A 19,117-nucleotide genomic window follows, 5' to 3' on the forward strand; every position below is an offset into this window, starting at 1 on the left:
TAAGTAAACTGAATGCATTCGATTTTAAAATAACTTTTATTGGACAGCAATTTATTCCAAAAGTTAATTATCATAATATTTATTATTTTATAAAAAATTTTGTGTTTAGCCAAAGTTTAAAATCTGTTTATCCGATGACCAGTTATAACTTTTAACCTTTTCAATATCAATCATCTAAGGTGTGTTATTTCCTAGCATTATTATTTTTATTAGGCCTCAAGGCTGCCCAGCTAAGTTTCGTCCTTACAGGGTATTTCTGGGAAAGGATCAAACGGACGGCGTCGGCTTTTCACTTATCAGAGCGGTCGGGGTCCCCAATTATTAACGCCCAAAGCTCCAAATCCGATTTGCCGAGCTCCTTAAGCCCAGGATCCCTATCCCTAGTCCCGGATCCTGCGTCCTGCGTCCTGTATGCTAAGTAATAGCGACGGGGGATGGGCAGGCAAATTTGAACAGCTGTTGACGGTCCGAGTTTTTCGAATCTCCGGAGAATTGCAGACGGAAGTGCACTTGAGGCCGTGGCGCCGGAATTCGTGTGAAAAGTGTTGCAGGACATTGCAGCCGGAGCAGTCACTAATAATCAGTAAATATCCACTTGAGTGTCGTGTTGCCGTGGAGATTTGACCTGCTTCACACATCCGAGGACAAGTGTTGGGCCAACACAAAACACATCCTGCCAGGATCCATTCTACCCATCAATCGCAGTTCGATAATAATTTCATGCTCGTTAACGGTGCGCTCCCCCTAATTTTCTGGCATATTAGTTACAGGACCTCCGACCCGAACCGACCCGTCGTCCTTGTTATCGTTAAGCAGTCGCTAATTAGACGCACATGTGTAACACGAAACCGCATTTAAGTTCGGGGAATGGAAAGTGGACGGGAAACACAGGAGCAACCACCGACACCGAAAACACTGAAAACACCAAAAACCTCGCTCCATTTTCGTTCCGGCGAAGCACTAAAACTGTCCCAATTGTTACGAAATTATACACTTGAACTTCTCAACTTTTAGTCCTCCTTTTTTTTTGTTGTTGTACTTTTTCCACCCCCTCGACTGGCAGCGGGTTAAGCACTTGCCCGGGGGTCAGTCTGCGAATTGTGATCCCGATACCGAAACCGAAACTGAAACTGCTCCCGGTCACAGTCACACTTCTTTAGCGCTAATCCTGGCAAAAAAAAAAAAAAAAACATTTATTGGCAAAAGTGTCGAATGATTTTTAATGGTTTTTATCTTTTGTGTGTGGGAAAGTCCACACACGAGGGGTTTCAGGCGGAGTTTTGTAGCAGTTAAAAAGTCTAGAAATATTTTATGTCTACTTTAGTTTAAATCCAAACTTATTTTAAAAGAAATTTTAATTAAGTAAATAAATATTTAAAAATTGAAAGAACCTTATGTAAATAAGTCTAAGATGAATATAATAAGCTATATTAATCACGTAAATAAGTCTAAGATAAATATGTTTAGATTTATCTTAGACTTACTTAGATTAAGGTTGAAAAAAACCTATGTTATTTAGATTGATAAGTAAGTTTAATTCAATTTCAAAATATTTGGTCAGGTCTAATATAAAAAAAGATTTATCTTAGATCTATCTTATTTATATTAAGTAGCTAAATTCAATTTGTAAATGTTTTCGAAATAAATTTATTAAATGAAAAGGCTCTGTTGAAATCCGGTGAATTTCCCCCACCAAACTTGGTCCGCGAAATCCGGTTGCCTTCAATTAAGAATCACCGCCAGATATCTGCAAGATTTCCTCCCTTGGTTCGGATATCTTATTTCTTTAATAATCTGCCCGCGGCGGAGGAATGCGGGACCGGGAAAAAGCCAGATTTAATATCTGGCCGCCCTTTAATCTATCAGGCCAACAGCTGTGGCCAATGGCCGAAAATCGAGCAATCCACCATCCAAAGTCGCCGCCCCTCTGGATATTGTTATATTCGCCGGCGCTCTCCGGCTTTATATTCTTTGTTTTTAATAAATTTCAGGGCAGGATGGGCCAGGACGAGAAGGACGAGGAGGACGAGCAGGACCGCCGTGATAGAGCTGATGACGCCCCTCGTTCGGCCAGCTCGTCCTTTGTTATTTCGCCTGGCGACATTTGCATGCCTCATTTGAGGACAAGTTCCTCTTCATTTATTTATTTTATTGCGGCCTCATTCGCGTTATGAACTCAATGGCCTGTGGACATTATTTTAATAATTGCACTCCCTTTCGCTCTGTTTATTACTCGCATTCCATTGATTTTCATGGATTTCTCGTAATAAACTTTTCTGTATTGTAATTTTTTATGTACACGATTTCAGCTGCCCGGTGCTTTCGCTCTGCCCTCGATATTGAAAAAAAAGAAACTGGACAAAGTCGGTAAAATATTGATCAAAGGAAGATGTTGGAAGGACGTTGGACAGCTAACGAACACAAGTTTTCTCTTAGATTTATAGCAATACAATTAAGAAGGGATTTAACATAACTTCACAGAAGGGTAACTTAATATGTGAATTAAAATCATTTGTTCGTATTACTATTTATTTATTTAAACTTAACTTAGAAATATGATAAATTTATTATGATAAAACATATTAGAAAAATACAAATAATGTTGTTTATTACATAATTAATTATATTGTAAATAAAAACAACATATCTATTTATTCCCATTTAATATAGATAATATTATTGTTATACTTTATTTTGAAATTAAATGTTTGGTTTTTATATATAATATATGATTATAATTTGTATATATAAATAACTCTGTCACATTTAATGACATTAAATTTATTAATATAAATTGTTTTTCTTTTATTTCTAGTACTTTCGGCTTAAGTAAACATAATAAGATAAAAACTCTGTTATTATGCTGTTGGTTGCATCTCTGTACCATCATGTAGCTATACTCCCAAACAGAAAATCGGCAATCAACCGGAAGACACGCCGTCTGAGATCGCCCGCCTACCTAAACCACGGAAAATGAGCTGTGCTCAAACCCCCGAAACTGAAACAAATCCCCGGGCTAAGCTTACACATACTTTGTGGGCTAATTTATCTTGAGTGGATCGCGAAGGATGGATCGCAGGACAATGGGCTATCGATCGATCCAGCTCAGTATTCGGCATTCAGCATCCTGCCATGTCCTTTGTAACCGGGTGTGCCTTTGTGCAGTGTATTCCTCTGTGTTCCCTGTGCATACTCACTGTATTCACTGGATGCCTCGACAAGTGTTGGTTGCACAATGGCACACCAAACAAAGGACCTGCACGATCGCCCGATGAAGGATTATCCCAGACAACCAGTCTGCCGAATCCTTTTCGCCGGCCATACGCATACATATATTAGCCCTAAGTGCGGCTTAGCCCAATGCTAATAGATAGTGGAAAATGGAAAACAGAGAAATCCGAGTCCACACATGCCAGTGCAACCTGTAGTCTTAGGTGGCTTTTATTGTGCGCCGCCCTTTGTGCCAATTGTTGCCACAAATTGCTGAACAAAGACAAGTGTAGCGCCGGCGCTGCCACCGATCCGGATTCGGATTCGGATTCGGATTTGGATTCTCTCCATATCCATGGCCACCCATTAATATTTCAATCGCTGAAATATGCGGCCCGAACTCAGCAATCGATGCAGCCATTTTGTATTCATAGCACAGGATTTGTTTAGTTGCAGCGGGGGAATATGGAAAAAGGACTCTCCAGGATGTGCAATCCCATGACAAGTGCATTTTTACACAGCAACCAATCCAAATCCGTCGAACTATTCATTCCCTTTACTTAGGGAAATCAGTTATTTATTCAAGGCTTTATTAAACACAAAGGCTGGGATTCAGGAAAATTGCATTTTTCTCATATCCCACATGTAACTTTGTTTTTATGGCATACTTTTTTGTTCATTTGCTTTAACAATTACAAGAAATTTATACAAAAATGTTGAATAAATATATATATATAACGCTTGAGTACGGATTCACCAAAAACCCATTTATAGCTCATCATAACTTGGCTTAATACGGTTGAATAATAAAATGTTTTACGTTTTTCATCTGTTTTCCAACTGACAATAAAAAATCGATAAAAAAAACTAAAATAAATGCATTGAATTAAATCAATGTATTGAAAATAAATTTAAATTAAATGAATTAAGTAATCATTTTATGTGTGGTAAGTAATTGGAGTACACCTGTAAACTTGGTTTTTCAGTGATTCCATTTTCTAACCTCACAACTCGAAGTGCTGTCCCTCCATCCAAATTAATTCCCAAATTCCTGCAGTTTTTCACTGCCAAACTCTTGATCCCCAGCAAAATGCCATATGTATATGCAATCGAAGAGTGTGGGCATGTCGGTCCTTGATTTTTCCCCCAGATTTTTTGGACTGGCCGTGTGCGTGCTTTTTTTCTGCCATCACCAGCACTTTTTCAGCGAGGACACCACACTATGTTTCTAATCAGTGCAGCTTCCGCTTTTCCCCGACTTTTCCCGCTCCGCTGATGAATTTTCCGTCAGTCAACAGCGCGCGATATTTGTCAACAAGCGGAACTATAAATATGCATGCAAGGGTGGGCGGTGGAAAATGGGAAAATGGTGGGGAAAAGTGGGCAAAAGGGAGGGGAATGGGGAAAGGCCTGTGAGTGGAAATGGATGCCCATCAGGGCATTTTATTTTTTGTTTTGGGAAGGGCAGGAGGCTCTGATTTTCCACTCACAGCCAGGCATTTCATTTCATTCCATTTCACGGTGCACTTTTTACTTTCTGGCAAACTCATTTTTTACACTCCCCCGAAAAAATCGAAAAAGTAACAGGGCCTTTGGAACGCTAGGAACTTCCCGGCAAGGGAATAGGATATCAACTGAAACCGAATCCATCCCAATCCCTGTACTTTATTCTCCACACAAGCATTAAGGTTTTCTTTTTTGAATTTGCAGGATGCTTCGCCAATTTAAGATGCGAACTGCCTTGCAGACCCAAAAAATAATTCGATCGTTTTGCTATGGTGAGTATATATGCAGGAATCGGTGGGCTATATATCCTGGTATATTTTTTCAAAAGAAAGAAATATTATTGAGACTATCCTTTCCCAGATTCGCAGCGCATTAAGGCGCCGTTTCTCCAGGGCAGCCAAACTCCCTCGAGTCCCGAGGAACTTGACCAGGATCAGGAGGAGCCACAGCCGGCGGTGCCACGCCCCCGCACCGCCCTCTACAATCCGCTAAGTCGACGCCACACCGTAAATAGCTCCCGGCTGCAGTACATCAATGACAAGTACAAGGAGCTGGCCAACGAGGTGGAGCTGCGCAAACCCAAGGCCAAGCCATTCGTGACCCGGCACGCCCTCCATTCGGGGCGGTTCGACAAGTAGGATGCGATCCTAGAACATATAGTCCAGATCGCCCCCCTGATATTCCCTTTCTCCAAAAACATAAAATGATCCAGAAATTCCCACTCCTTCATGGTTGATGCATTAAACTCCAGAGCGCCGTCGATTGTTTTATGAATCAGTTACACTTTCGCCTGTTAAATCACAAAGTACAAATGCATGAACACTATCCTTAGTAAAGTAATAAAACATTTGATGAATTCAAAAATTATTGTTATTAAATAAGATATATTATAAAAACAAAAATACTACACTTTAAATAAGACTTTCAAAGCAATGGAACGTACTTAAAACCAAAATTTATTTTTAAGTAACTTAGCTTAACTCATACATTTATAAAATTGTATTGTACGTAAGTAAATAACCTCGAAATTAAAAAGAACTGTAAAAACTCGTACCAATTTTATAAAAGTATACAAATTACTTTTAGGTCAAGTAATGTTTTTAAATTATAATTTTTGCTTTAATTTTTATATTTCAATCTTCTTGAATCTGCCTTAATGCGTAAACTAAAAAACTCTTTATACATTTGGGAACGTAGGAAGAGCAAGTCTAGGCAAAAAGGAAAATCATAACAACCAGAAACCGACAACCGGCAACACATAAGCCGCCATGTAACGGATGTGAGTGCAACAACAGCAGCAACATCGTCTGCACAGCAGCAACATCAGCAACGAATGTTGCATTTCCCTGGGACTTGAACACAGTCGTCGATTGGGAGCGAATGAAAAAACGACGCATTTCTGAGATGAAGGTGGAAATGGGAAAATCTGGAGGGAAAACAATTTTAAGAATTTGGAAAGGTTACATTGTTGAAAATGACGAAAAATCGACCAAAAAATAAAAAATAAAGTGAGAACACAGATGTTTAGAGAATTAAGCCACAATCATTTTGAGGTATGCCACTTTTAATTCGGATGACTATAAGACAAGTTATGGTCTTAGAAGTGCAGGTTTTAGGTAACTTTTCAGCAAAGCCATTTTTCGAAAATTTGGAAAGGGGTAACATCGTTGAAAATGACGAAAAATCGACCAAAAAATAAAAAATAAAGTGAGTACACAGGTGTTTAGAGAATTAAACTACAATCATTTTGAGACATGCCACTTTAAATTCGGATGACTATAAGACAAGTTATGGGCTTGGAAGTGCATGATTTAGGTCACTTTTGTGCAAAGCCATTTTTCGAAAATTTGGAAAGAGGTTACATCGTTGAAAATGACGAAAAATCGACCAAAAAATAAAAAATAAAGTGAGTACACAGATGTTTAGAGATTTAAACCACAAACATTTTGAGACATTCCACTTTTTATTCGGATGACTATAAGATAAGTTATGGTCTTGGAAGTGCATGATTTAGGTCACTTTTCTGCAAAGCCATTTTTCGAAAATTTGGAAAGAGGTTACATCGTTGAAAATGACGAAAAATCGACCAAAAAATAAAAAATACAGTGAGTACACAGATGTTTAGAGAATTAAACCACAATCATTTTGAGACATTCCACTTTTTATTCGGATTACTATAAGAAAAGTTATGGGCTTGGAAGTGCAGGATTTAGGTCACTTTTCTGCAAAAGTGATCGACCAAAAAATAAAAAATAAAGTGAGAACACAGAAGTTTAGAGATTTAAACCACAATCATTTTGAGACATTCCACTTTTTATTCGGATTACTATAAGAAAAGTTATGGGCTTGGAAGTGCAGGATTTAGGTCACTTTTCTGCTAAGCCATTTTTCGAATATGTCGAAAAATTACGAAAAATCACCAAACCATTCAAACCAAGTTTAAAATACAGATTTTTAGAGAATTAGTGAGTATTGAAATAATATTTACCCCAAGAATGCAGATACAGCATTCCTTTCTAAGTCATTTATGTTTCCCCCTTTTATTGTCTCTCATGACGAGTCCTTGTCCCTGGCTGAGCCACATCCATCTCCTGTTGCTGGTCATTCAAAAACTGAATCCGAGAGCGGGATTGGGATTGCGAATGGCATTGAGATTGGGATTGGAATTGGGATCGGTGGGAAAACGGGGAAACGGAACTAAGCGTTTCACTTTCAGCTCCGTTTGATGGCCAGTAGCTTTTGAGCATGAAATCGCAATGCGAGCACATCCACTTTTCCTGATTTTTGCCCAGCCTTCCACATGCTCCTTTCATCCGTACAAATCACACTAAAACCGAATACGTCAAGGCGGCAACTGGGCCAAAATGGGTGGAGATTGAAGGGGGAAAATCCCCGGCACTGGCTTTCCTTTGAGTGCCAGCCGGCTCAATATCACAGGGAAAAATAGCCGCAAAAAAAAGCGACTCTCGATAAGAAACAAAGGCGGAAAAACAAAGAAAAAAAATCCAGCGAGAGGGCGATGGCCAAAAGGGAAAACAGGAGCTGACTTGACTACAAAACCCAAGTCGCAACGGATGCATACCCATATCGACAACATGGCTGGGAAAAACTAGGGACGAGGGGAGCTGGAGCTTCGTCCTGTGCGAAGGATTGACTTTGACTGCCGAGCCATATGTATATCCTGTTTGTGCCGAGATTTGGCTTTGAGCTATGGATATCGTTAGAGCAGCTCATCGATTTGGCACCCCCAAGGGGGTGAAAAAAGGGGGGGGAGGGGGGTTCTAAAAAAGGGGCGTGGGTGCATCGAAAAGGGGGCCGACTGTTATCGCAACTTCGAGTGTCGTGTGCTGCAAAGTTTACAAGCTCTATTTTTTTGTTGCGCCACCATGCTGTTGCTGTGGCCCTTTTTTAATTACATCCTTCGCAGAAAACAAAACAAAAAAAAAAAGAAAAAGGTCCTTGGGGGCTGTTGCTACTGTTGCTGTTGCTGCAAAAAAAAAAAAAAATAAAAACCAAAACGGGGTAAGGAAAAAAGTGAGCCCAGCCAAACCAAAAACTTGTACAAATGCCATGGTTTGGCTTTGGCCTACGAGAATCGCATCCTTTTTTTCTGCATTCTGCACTCTGCACCTCCACGTTAGTTTATTGTGAAATTCCAATAAATGCAGTGGGCGTGGCTGCCCATAAAGGTAGTTGCTCGACAAAAAAAGAAGGAAAAGCGCTGGGAAAGGGAAAATGGGTAACAGAGGAAGCACTGCCTGAAGAACGGGGCAGAAGCAAGCAGCAGAAAATCGTAGAAAATCGGAAAATTGGCCACGCAATGTGGGAAAAAATGGGATGCCCAGATTCGTTTTTAAGGACCTTCTTAAGCAGCTAACTATTTATAAATATTATTCAAATGCATGTGCAAATAATCTCTAATCATTTAAATTTATTTGTATTTTGCTGTATAGTATATAATTATTATTTAATTCATATTAGAGATGAACATATAAGAATACTAAATTATTTTAATTTAGTTTCGGTTTTCTAAAGGTTTCTCTTAATATTTTGTTCTATGCTTTATATATATTTTTATTAACAAGCTTGTTTAAAACTAGTTTTTAAGTTTTTTTTCGTCAAAAAGGCTTCAACGTTTTATTTTTTTTTATATTTAAATATTGAAGAAAATATATTACGACTGTGTTGAGCGGTCGTTTTTCTGATTTTGCAATGCTTTAAATAAGAAATAAATATTTTTGCAGAGTGCAAATGGGAGAAGACACCTGCAGCGCTCAGTCACAAAGGACGAGCATATAAAACACCTGGAATAAGCGCACGGGTAACTCGGCTCACCTCCTGGACCCCATTCGGTTCGATTGTGCCAGGGATTGCGATGCGATGCTATGCGATGCGATGCGATGCGCCAAGGACATCATCGTCAAGGGGCGGGGAAAATCAGGGGGGGGCGAGGACTGGCGGCCAGGACTCTGTCTCTTCCTTTGGGTGTTTGGGTACTTCGGGTACTTGGGTACTTTGGGGATTTTGTGCAGATTTACATGCAAACAATCAAGATATGCCCGGGCTTTCAAGTGCCCCGGAGTTTCGAGCAGGAAAAGCGGAAAAGCGGAAAAATGGGGGCAAGGGACCGCCTGCCAATACGTCATGTGTGCCTCAGCAGCGGCTTACCCATGAGTTGCAGGTAAGAGGTGGAAATCGGGAAGGCGGGAAATGGGCGGGAACAGCGGGAAATGGGCGGGTGGTTAAATGCTCCCCGTGCACGTTCCGTTTGCTTTTCACATCTTTTCACCTTTGATTTTCCATTCGCATTTCGATTGTCGCCGGACCCTTTTCCCCCGACTGAGGGCTTTTCCTCGCTTTTTTTCTCTGCATCCACAGAGGAAAAATTCCAAGGTTTCGATTTGCAAAGGCATTAATAAATCAAATTAACCTTTTAGTTAATATTTACATTTCCTTCATTCCTTCCTGCTTATTCAATTTAATATTTTTCTAAGCCTAGAAGCTAACTTACTTACTTTTTATCAAAAGACCCTTTATTTAAACATTTTTATAAGGAAATTTATATATATAAAGGCCCCTTTTTGTCTCAGTGTGATTTTTTCTGCGTGCCTCTTGCTTTGCTCTTGTTATTTTCTCAATGTTTGTTAAATAAATATCTCTACACATGTTCCGTTTACAGTCCCCTGCCCTTTTTCCCGCCCGTTACTTTTGGTTGATATTATTGGTTTTTAATTCAATTGCCACTTACGTATGTTAAATGTTTTCTTTTGGGGATTACTTGACATTGTCTGAGCACAGCAAATCCCACTCCTCGCATTTCCCGTGTCCTTATAAATGTTGAATGCGAGTTAATTATTTAATGCCTGTCACCCAGTGGCTAACACGACCCCTTCAAATGCAAATTGCCTTCGTCACCATCAAAGTTTGGTGTTGGGGTAGGGATTTGGACGTGGACACAAACAACACGGGATCCAGGACACAGGGTACAGGACTCAGGACATCGGACTACTCTGGTTAAAAACAACTGGAGAAAAGGAGAAGCCTGAATAAAAGTAAAAGGCGCATATTAAAATACAATGTTTTTTCTATATTTAAAGCTTTACATATGGTAACTTTTGGTATATACATTAGGTATATGAGTAATATTAAAGTAAAGGATTCAAGAATTAAAGTAATAATTGTAACATGGTTTTAAAAATTTATAACTAAATTAGTTTAAAGAATTTGATATATAGCTCAGCTAATAAAATGGTAAATATTGAATTTGTAGCAACTCTTCTAGACAACTCTTTTTACATTTATCCTTTCAATCAATTATGATTTTATAAGAGGGTATGAAAATAACCTTTGGCACCCCAGCATCCTTTAATCTTTCAACTTATGGCCATTCATGGCTCCATCCCCAGTTTTGGTCAAAAATGGCGGCCAGGGTTGCTTCAATTCAGTGGGTCAAATAATGGTCAATTTTCAAGGGTAGAAGAATATCATTGCGCATGGCTATTAGCAACAAAGTGATCCAAATCTACAGGTTTTCAGGGTACGTTATCTATATTTAAAATACAACCAATCATTTCTATATACCGATTTTAATTAACAAAACTATTTTAAGAAAAAAAGTCCAAAAGTTCTCTATGAAACAGTGCTTTAAACAGTCTAAGTTTCTACAGTTGCTTTCCACCCATTAAATTAGTTTTTTTCCGCCTGCCTTTCTCTGCGCTTCTCAAAAAGTTTAGCTAATCCCCTGGAATGTCCCCGAGGAAATCCCCCCAAATATCCTCATGTGTGAATAGAATTTAGGGCCAGGGTTTTTCTGGATCTTCGGCCGACAGCAGCCACTACAATGGTCAACACGGCTGACCCTACAATATTTACGAGTTTGCTGCGCGCATTATCATTAATTTAACGGATTAACAGGAGAAGGGCCACATCAGAAACCACAATAACCGCCTGGAAAAGGACACAAGAGCCGTTGCGCTACATTCCAGGAATTTTAATTGAGTTGTTTCCGACTGCTGGTGCGTGATTTAAGGCAAATCCCAAAAATTGTGATAATCGACTTTGATGCCCGACTGTCGCCGCCGACATTGTCGCCTGCCTATCTGGGTTTTGGAAATGGAAAATGGAAAACAGAAACAGGAATGGGAATGGAAATGGATATGGAACAGGGACAGACGGAGATGTAGATGTCCTGTTGTTTTTACCACTGCCCCACGAGATGGAGAGAGGTCCTTTTATTATTACGACAGGACGACACTTGGGTGCAAACGAGCCGATTATTGCCGCCTGATAATGTTCTAATTGCCCTGCAGTTCTCGATTCGGAGCTGCAGTTCTCGAGACGGTCCTTTCCATGGGCTCCTACTGTTCGGGCACATCTCGCCCATCCTTTTCATCCTTGGTAGCAGTTGCAGTCGAGTCGAGTCGAGTCGGTTGTCCTTTTGTGTGGACGGCACGCTGGGCCTCCTCCTATCTGGCATATCTGGCGTATCTGGCTTGTCGGTAGGTGTTTTATTTGCCAAATGCATCCGACATCGCCCCAGGGGCCCAGCTACAGATACGGATACCACTGGAGGACCAGCGAGCACTTCATTAGTATCTGCATCCTCCAAGTCCAAGTCGAAGTTGAACCCAAGCCGAAAACGAAAACGAAACTCAACCTGAAACTGACGGCCTATCACTAACCGCAGTTGGTCACTTTCTCGGAATTTTTTCGGACAGTGTCGGTCCTTTTCAAATTGTCACCAACTCAGGGAAATTGATTTCTCAACTTTTTCACCTATCCAGGAAAAAACATCTTTATATGGTTATAGAGATTTGTCAGCCATCAAAATGTAGACATTTTAATTACAAAATTTAAATCAATTGGAAAGTAATGTATCCTTTTTTTGAAGCATCTACAAACAAAAATGTCAAGGGAGAATTTTAATACTTTATAGGGTCGGAAATGTGCACTTTACAATTATAATAAATTTATTTTAATTTATTTGTGAAATAATTACTAACTCGAATAGATTTTTGTGTCTGAATAATATAGTTAAATTGAAAACATCAGGTGTTATGGGTTACGGCCAAGTTTCCTGGCCCATTCGACTCTTTCGCTTTTATCTTATACGCTGTTAATTTAATCTATTTGCGACCAGATGGAGACCCAATAAAACCGAATCGCCGGCAGTAAGGGAAAATTGAAACGCGTAACAGCCGCAATGGGATACCCCCAATTGGGTCGCCAAATCGGTGGAATGGGGTCTCGAATGTCCAACAAGATTTGATTTTTATCGCAAGTATATTTGAATTTTATTGCGTACGAAATTCGCGATACAATCGCCGGCCATAAAAGCGACTGGAGCCAAGTCCACGGCCAAGTCCTGGTCCACCTAGCCATGGCCAAAATGGAAATGGTCAAAATGGGATAAACAGGCAGTCGGAGAGCAGTCACCATTTCTTGGCCACGTTGGCGTCATTTTCCTCGCAATAAAATAAACATTCAAAACGAAATCAACTTAAACGCCTCACACTGACCCGACCTTAACCCCTTGGGTCCAACTTCTCGTCCATTCCTCAATGTGGCACATTTAGTTTTATGCTTATTTTTATGTCACTCTCTGAAGTGATACACTGCCTAAGGGGTATACTCATTTATTTTGGCTGGTTAAAGCATCAACAAAGTAATACTTAGAAAGATACAAATTAGGCTTGCAAAACAAAGAAATTTATATTTTTATGACATTTTTTAAAACTTAGGATGAGATATGTGTTCAATGTTTGAGAGAATATTAAAACAATTCCCAGAAAATTAAGTTATATTTTCGTTTTTATCATTATTAGTTTGAATATTATTTTCTGTAAAATTATTCTATATATTTTTGATTTTCCTTAAGACTTATACTCAATATTCAAAATATATTTTCCTTGTACAGAGCAATTGCTAAAAATCTCTGAAAAGAGTATTTGTATTTTCGTGAATTTAACTAAATTTTGTTTTGTTTTCGCTGGCTGTTTTTTTTTCCTGCAAACCCCTTCCGCTCGGGTCAAACTTTCAATGGCCAGTGGCCGCAAATCCCCGCCAGCTTGCAGCTAATAGTTTGGGTAAACAAGGGACTCGGCCAAAAAAGGGTTGATTTAATAAGCTGGAGCGATTCGATTCGATTTCTATTATCTGCTGTCCTGATGGGGACCCAAATCAAATGCGTATTTATCGGGACTTAAATGGGCCAAGAAGTGGGGGTATGAAAATGGGAACACCCACGAGCTGCTGAATGGCCCAAAGTGCCTTGGCCACAATGGGTTCGGTTCGTATTTCGGTTTGGGTTTGGGTTTTCTGGACTGGGGGGGGGGGCTTTGTTGGCCATTTGATGGAAGCCAGAAGTCAGAAGCCAATGGCCAGAGCACAGAGCACAGAGCCCATAGAACAGAGGCCAGAAACAGCAGTAAACAATCGTAAAACGTCTCGAAGGAGACAATGGACTGGCCAGGAAGTGGAAACGACAATGCCTGGCTCTCCCTGTGCGGTGACATCATCGACCAAATGCCAAACAACAATTACCCGGGGCGGTTGGCATTCTCCCGGCCCTGATTGCTTCATTTTCGGTGGCCAACAGCTCCGGCGGATGAGTTATGGCCGCCTAGATGGCTCATCTCCAGTTCCAGTTGCAGTTCCATCTCCATCTCCATCTTCAGTCCAGTCCAGTCCACAATGGGATCTCAACAGTGTTTGAGGGATCCTCGGACGGGTTTGATTTATACTGCGGATGCGTCTGGCATCGACCAGCCGTTGGCCTCATAAATGTCCCAAAAGGACCTCCACCAGCTGCCATATATCACATATATTTTAGGCTAAGCGTTACTTTTATTACCGAAAACCGATTTAAATGGATCAAGATTTGAAAAGAGTAGTTTCTGGATTTATAATCATTCGCAGGTTAATTATACGCTTTTCCTGTAAGATTAACCTTATTGAAATTAGAAACAGGTTACAAATATTTCGGGGATATATCTTAGGGCATTTTTGTACGATATTTTGATGAAAAAGACAAATGCAAATCACAGCTCAATTACCAAATTTGATCCATCACTTATACTTAATAAAATGTATTTGGTGGGATTCACATAGCTCTTTAAAAATTCTTTAATTAGTGTGCAATTTATCATTAGTTATTTGGAATGATTTATACACATAAATTTTATTTTAAAAAAATGTGCTAATACCTAACAGTTAAACCTTGCCTTGCCGAGTGGCAATTATCAGCTTAATTTTACCAATAAACAATTTTTGAACCATAAAAAGATGAGGGCTTGGCGAGGGGAGACGGAAAAGTTTGGGCAAGGGTAGTGCGTCATTTCCAAATTGGTCTGCGGTCCATGGCGTCGCCATGTTATGAAAAGCCGTTTTCCCGAATCCAGAAGACCTTAGACCGAACAACAAACGACTTTTATGCGCTGACATAAAAGGGCGCAACATCAAAAAATCAAAAACGATAAAAACGGTCTCTCAACATTTTATTTTACCCCTCATGTGGAGCTGCAAATTGTCATTAGACATGCCGAATTTATGATTTTCGACTGTGATTTCTCCGTTTCTGGATGTTGCTTTTATTTTTTTTTTTTTGCACAATGTGCCATTCGATCCACCACCACCACCCAGCACCACCCACCGAAGCCCGCTTAAGTATGCTACACACATTTTTTTGGTAACCCTTGCCATGGCCCAAAAAACCCCTGCCGCCGATGTGGCACACAAACTCATAAATTGTATAAATTGTTGGACTATTATTTCTCGTGGCTGTCAACGCAATATTGCAGGCAAATTGTCCTGGACACTGACGACAACTTGTTGGCGGGGAAACGGGGGGAAACGGGTGGAACAGGGGTTAAAGGTCGGATTGGAGCGTAGAGTACCTCAAATATATATTTGCGCGATTTTTATGAGTCCCGCGAGGAGATGGAGGCACTCTAAATCGGAGATTGCTTCTAGTTTTTAGCTATTAAAATACCTATAACATTTAAAATTTAAAAGACGATGCAAAAATAAGCAGATGGGACATTTTGCTTGCTTCTTTTCAGCAACCAAAAACTATGATAATAATAATGTTTTTATTTACCATTTACATAATTAAATGTAGTTCGTCAGATTTTTCTGAATGTTTGCAGCTCTTAAATGTTGAAATGTCTGAAATATGAAACTTTAAAGATTTTAATTTTAAATTAAATATAATTACAACTTAGGTAGAATGTACAAAAATGCAGCTGAAATAAAGGGGTATTTAAACTTAATCTGTATTTATATTTAATAAGTCCCTTCTTGTTTCTCCACTTAAATTTAATTAATTTTTTTCATATCGCTAATGATATATGAGCCTCTGTGACATTACACACCCTATGTGACGAGGATTTTGGGATGGCACTTTCAGTTGCAGTTGCCGATCACCTCAACCCCTCAACTCCTCCATTTATGGATTTTTTACCCAACCAATTTTTATGGCATTTTCTCGGCTCGTTTGTGTCACATTTTTACCCATTTTCCGCAATTGACTTTCCAGCCTTGACTTACGCCAAATGACATAATTAGCAAGGGGGCGGGGGGCGTGGCAGGTAGCCGTTTTTAGGGCTAGGGTTATATAGCATGTAACCCTAGCTCTAACCCTGCGTCATAAAAGATGCAATTTCGCGCGAATTCTAACCCCAGCAAATCCTTTTTTTTCCCCTGTCCATAAATAGCCGTTTTTGCTTTTTTTCCACGGAAAATACCCATTTTTTCCTCCCTTTTTATGCTATTTTTATTATTATTTGCGAAACGGTTAGAAAGTCAATTGTTTTATGGGATTATGGAAAAGCAGCAGGCGGGGTATTCCAGTAGGTGCTGCATTATAAGTCAGCTGCCGGAGCATTTTGGGGTCTATACCCATGGCCCCAGATCATCAGTCGTTAGCCGAACCCCGACTCCGGAACAACAAACATATTTTGGTCTCACAAGTTTTAATTTTCGAAAAAAACAAAACAAAAAAAAATAGATAACCGAAAAAGTTCCATACAAAATTATCAGTTGAAATATTGTTTAAATTTTACCAACCGCATTTCCAAATAAAATTAACCATATAAATTAAAGCCGTGCCACAATCCGTGTATCACATTCACAGTGAAAAGGAAGACAGGTTCCAAGTTGAATCCATTACTTTGTTATACAATTTCAAGCATGCAACGATCGTTGTTAAAGAGTGGCCTTTCAAGGACTCTGGTCCTGCTCAATCCCCTGAAGTCCTTCCACCACAAGGGCCTGTATGCGGAGGAGGTCCTGGAGGATGCTCCCGTGGCCCAGAGCCGTTGCCTGGATCTCCTGGGCCGACTGCTCCACGGTCGCCTGAACCTCCTGGGCGGTCGTCCTGTTCCACCCCGATTCCTGCCCATGTTGGTCGGGGATCAGGATCGCAGCCTGCACTTCAATGCCGAGGAGGACGAGGAGTTCCGCCAGAGATTGGGCATGCAACTGAGGGAGTTGCGCGAGGCGCTGCAGGAGACGCAGGAGGGTCGGGAGGAGGATCTGCAGGACGATGACGACTTCGGCGAGGAGGATCAGCCCTACACCACGGCCACCTCGCAGGAGATCACAGTGGAGGACCTCACCGAGGAGGAGCTCAACGAGATGCGGGCGGTGCGAATGAGTGCCGGCCAGGATGAGGGCAAGTCGGGGAGCTTCGATCAGCCGGAGACGGCCGAGTTGGAGGCCGAGGAGACGACGACGACGACGACGGCGGGGGAGGCCAAGGAGCCGCAGGAGCCCGAGGAGACCACGAGCGATGTCCACGAGCGGATGCACGAGGGCGAGATCGAGGGCGTCTACTGGACGGGCGAGGGCAAGAGGGTGGTCACCCAGGTGCCGCAGCGCAAGACGGGACACTCGGGCTTCATCGACGGCGAGGGCGAGGAGATCCACGAGGAGGAGTCCCCGTCCAGAGCGGCCCCCTACCACCCCCCCGCCCCGCGGGCCAAGGCCACCTCCAAGCTCCTCAAGAAGGGCCGACGGCCAAGGACCTCGTCCAAACACAGCGAAACCAGCGATTCCGATGAATAACCAAGTTGCCATAGCAATTGAAAGCGAAACCCTCTATTCTTAGTTCACTAAAATAAATACAAAAGGCTAAAGACATTGTGCTGGTGTGTTTGTGTCTGTGTATTTCCCTTTCCCGGTAACCCTCTGAGGTTTCTGCGGGTTGCATTCAGTTGAGTCATCCGTAGGCAGGACTACCTGTGGCCGCTTAGCAAATTTTATGCAATGCCCAGGAGTCAAGGTCGTTCTACCTGGGCCAATTCAACACACGCTTCCCACACGCGGCCGCCACTCTCACTCTTTTTGCGTTTTCCAAAATCCTTTTTTACAGCCGCAGCCTTTTTGGTTTTCGGGGAATCTTAGAATCACCTTGGCTCAAAAAAATATTAGATTTAAAAACAAACTTATTCCAATGTGCCTTAAAAATCAAGCAAAACTAGTTTTGTTGTTGAAAGGATTTCTTATAAAATTACACATTTATTTTCAATTCAAACTCGAATCTCTATAATAGTTCAATAAATAACTTCGGTGATGGTTCAATTTACGAGGAAAGAAAGTAGTAGAATAATATCCCCTTTCTGTGGTAAAACAGTCTGTACCTGCTCCTTCGACCCACGATGATAAATGATGTTTGCCAATCTATCTGACCCAATGCCGGAAATTAAATTTGTTTGAAAATTTGCCACTTTCCTCCATCTGTTTCTTGTTTGTTTTTTGTGGTCCCCCTAAGACTTACGCCCCCAAAATAAAATCAGGGAAAAAGGTCTGTGGGAAAAGAAAAAAATGGGGAGGAGTCTGAGCCAATAACTAATTGTGGGGGCAACAAAATATTCTTAGAGATACGAAAATACATTTGAAAAGATGTTAGCAAATCATTGTTCAACTAACAAATAAAGTTGGGAAAAGAACAACTGGCTTGTTTGAAAAATAAATTAACAATAAATATTGAAAGTATTATATCTTAAGCGTTTTTAAATATAATTGAAAATGAATAAATAAATGATTATAGATATTAGTGTTCAAATTCCACAAAACACTTGTGATATGAAAATTAAATGGGTGTTTGAATAATCTCTGTTGGTCAATTAAGTTATTAATATGTCTCTGGATTCTGGAATCCCTCTAACCGGTTATAAGATAAAGGCTTTTTAAACTGGAAAAAAGACCACCTATTGAGCAGCCGAACCTGCGACAGTTTATTGAAACATTTTTCAGCATTTCTTACACAAATCCGTGGTCAGGACAAAGCGCGAGTTTTTGGGAGTTTGGCAGGGGGCTACAAAATACAAAATACTGAAAAACTGAAAAACTGAAAAACTGTGGATCCCTGAATCCTCATAAATCATGTCATCTCTGTATACACACTGCGGTCGTCGGTCGACGGTGCCAGTTCGTCTGCCGAGAGCCCTGAAAGTGAAATCCAAACTATTATCGGGGATTTTTCACTCTCGCCTTTGTGCGGTTTGTTGGGGTTTTGGTTTCCCAAAAGAAAATCAAATAAAAAAACGCGGGGACAAATGAAAACATCAAATCATTCATAACACTTGTTTGGCTGGCATTGATTGAGCCAACAACACACACCCCATGATCCTGACCATTTCCTCTGCATTGTCCTAAGCGATTTCTCAGTTTTTAGTTCACAGTCCACAGTTCTCATTTCTCGTTTTACGTTTCTCGGTTTTTATTCCTCATTTCTCAGTTGGCAGTTCCCAACCTGTTCACTTTCATTGATGGCCAGATCCTCATTGTTTACGGAAAACATTTCGAGTTCAACTGAATCGCTCATTGTTTGATTGGAATTGATTAATGTGCCCCTGGTTCTGAGTTCTATTCATCGTTTAGCGTTTCCCTTTTTATATAT

General features: G+C 40.6%; 2 protein-coding genes across 2 annotated transcripts; both read left to right on the plus strand.

Moving 5' to 3' along the window:
* Positions 1 to 4,732: 4,732 nt before the first annotated feature.
* Positions 4,733 to 5,580, plus strand: LOC108049834. Its single transcript, XM_017131165.1, has 2 exons — positions 4,733 to 4,988; positions 5,077 to 5,580. The coding sequence occupies exons 1-2, from the start codon at positions 4,922 to 4,924 to the stop codon at positions 5,352 to 5,354; spliced, it is 345 nt and encodes a 114-aa protein (XP_016986654.1). The 5' UTR covers positions 4,733 to 4,921; the 3' UTR covers positions 5,355 to 5,580.
* A 10,555-nt stretch (positions 5,581 to 16,135) lies between these two features.
* Positions 16,136 to 17,355, plus strand: LOC108049829. Its single transcript, XM_017131160.1, has one exon. The coding sequence runs from the start codon at positions 16,405 to 16,407 to the stop codon at positions 17,278 to 17,280; it is 876 nt and encodes a 291-aa protein (XP_016986649.1). The 5' UTR covers positions 16,136 to 16,404; the 3' UTR covers positions 17,281 to 17,355.
* The last annotated feature ends 1,762 nt before the right edge of the window (positions 17,356 to 19,117 follow it).

The sequence above is a fragment of the Drosophila rhopaloa genome, unplaced genomic scaffold, assembly GCF_018152115.1.
Source record: "Drosophila rhopaloa isolate 14029-0021.01 unplaced genomic scaffold, ASM1815211v1 contig_3, whole genome shotgun sequence".
NCBI classification, from domain to species: Eukaryota; Metazoa; Arthropoda; class Insecta; order Diptera; family Drosophilidae; genus Drosophila; species Drosophila rhopaloa.

What these genes read in the sequence shown, in the direction of transcription:
- LOC108049834 (XM_017131165.1), top strand. Translation starts at nt 4,922, where the DNA reads ATGCTTCGCCAATTTAAGATGCGAACTGCCTTGCAGACCCAAAAAATA. An exon ending in AATTCGATCGTTTTGCTATG is followed by an intron (nt 4,989 to 5,076) that starts GTGAGTATATAT and finishes ATCCTTTCCCAG; the next exon opens with ATTCGCAGCGCATTAAGGCG.
- LOC108049829 (XM_017131160.1), top strand. Translation starts at nt 16,405, where the DNA reads ATGCAACGATCGTTGTTAAAGAGTGGCCTTTCAAGGACTCTGGTCCTG.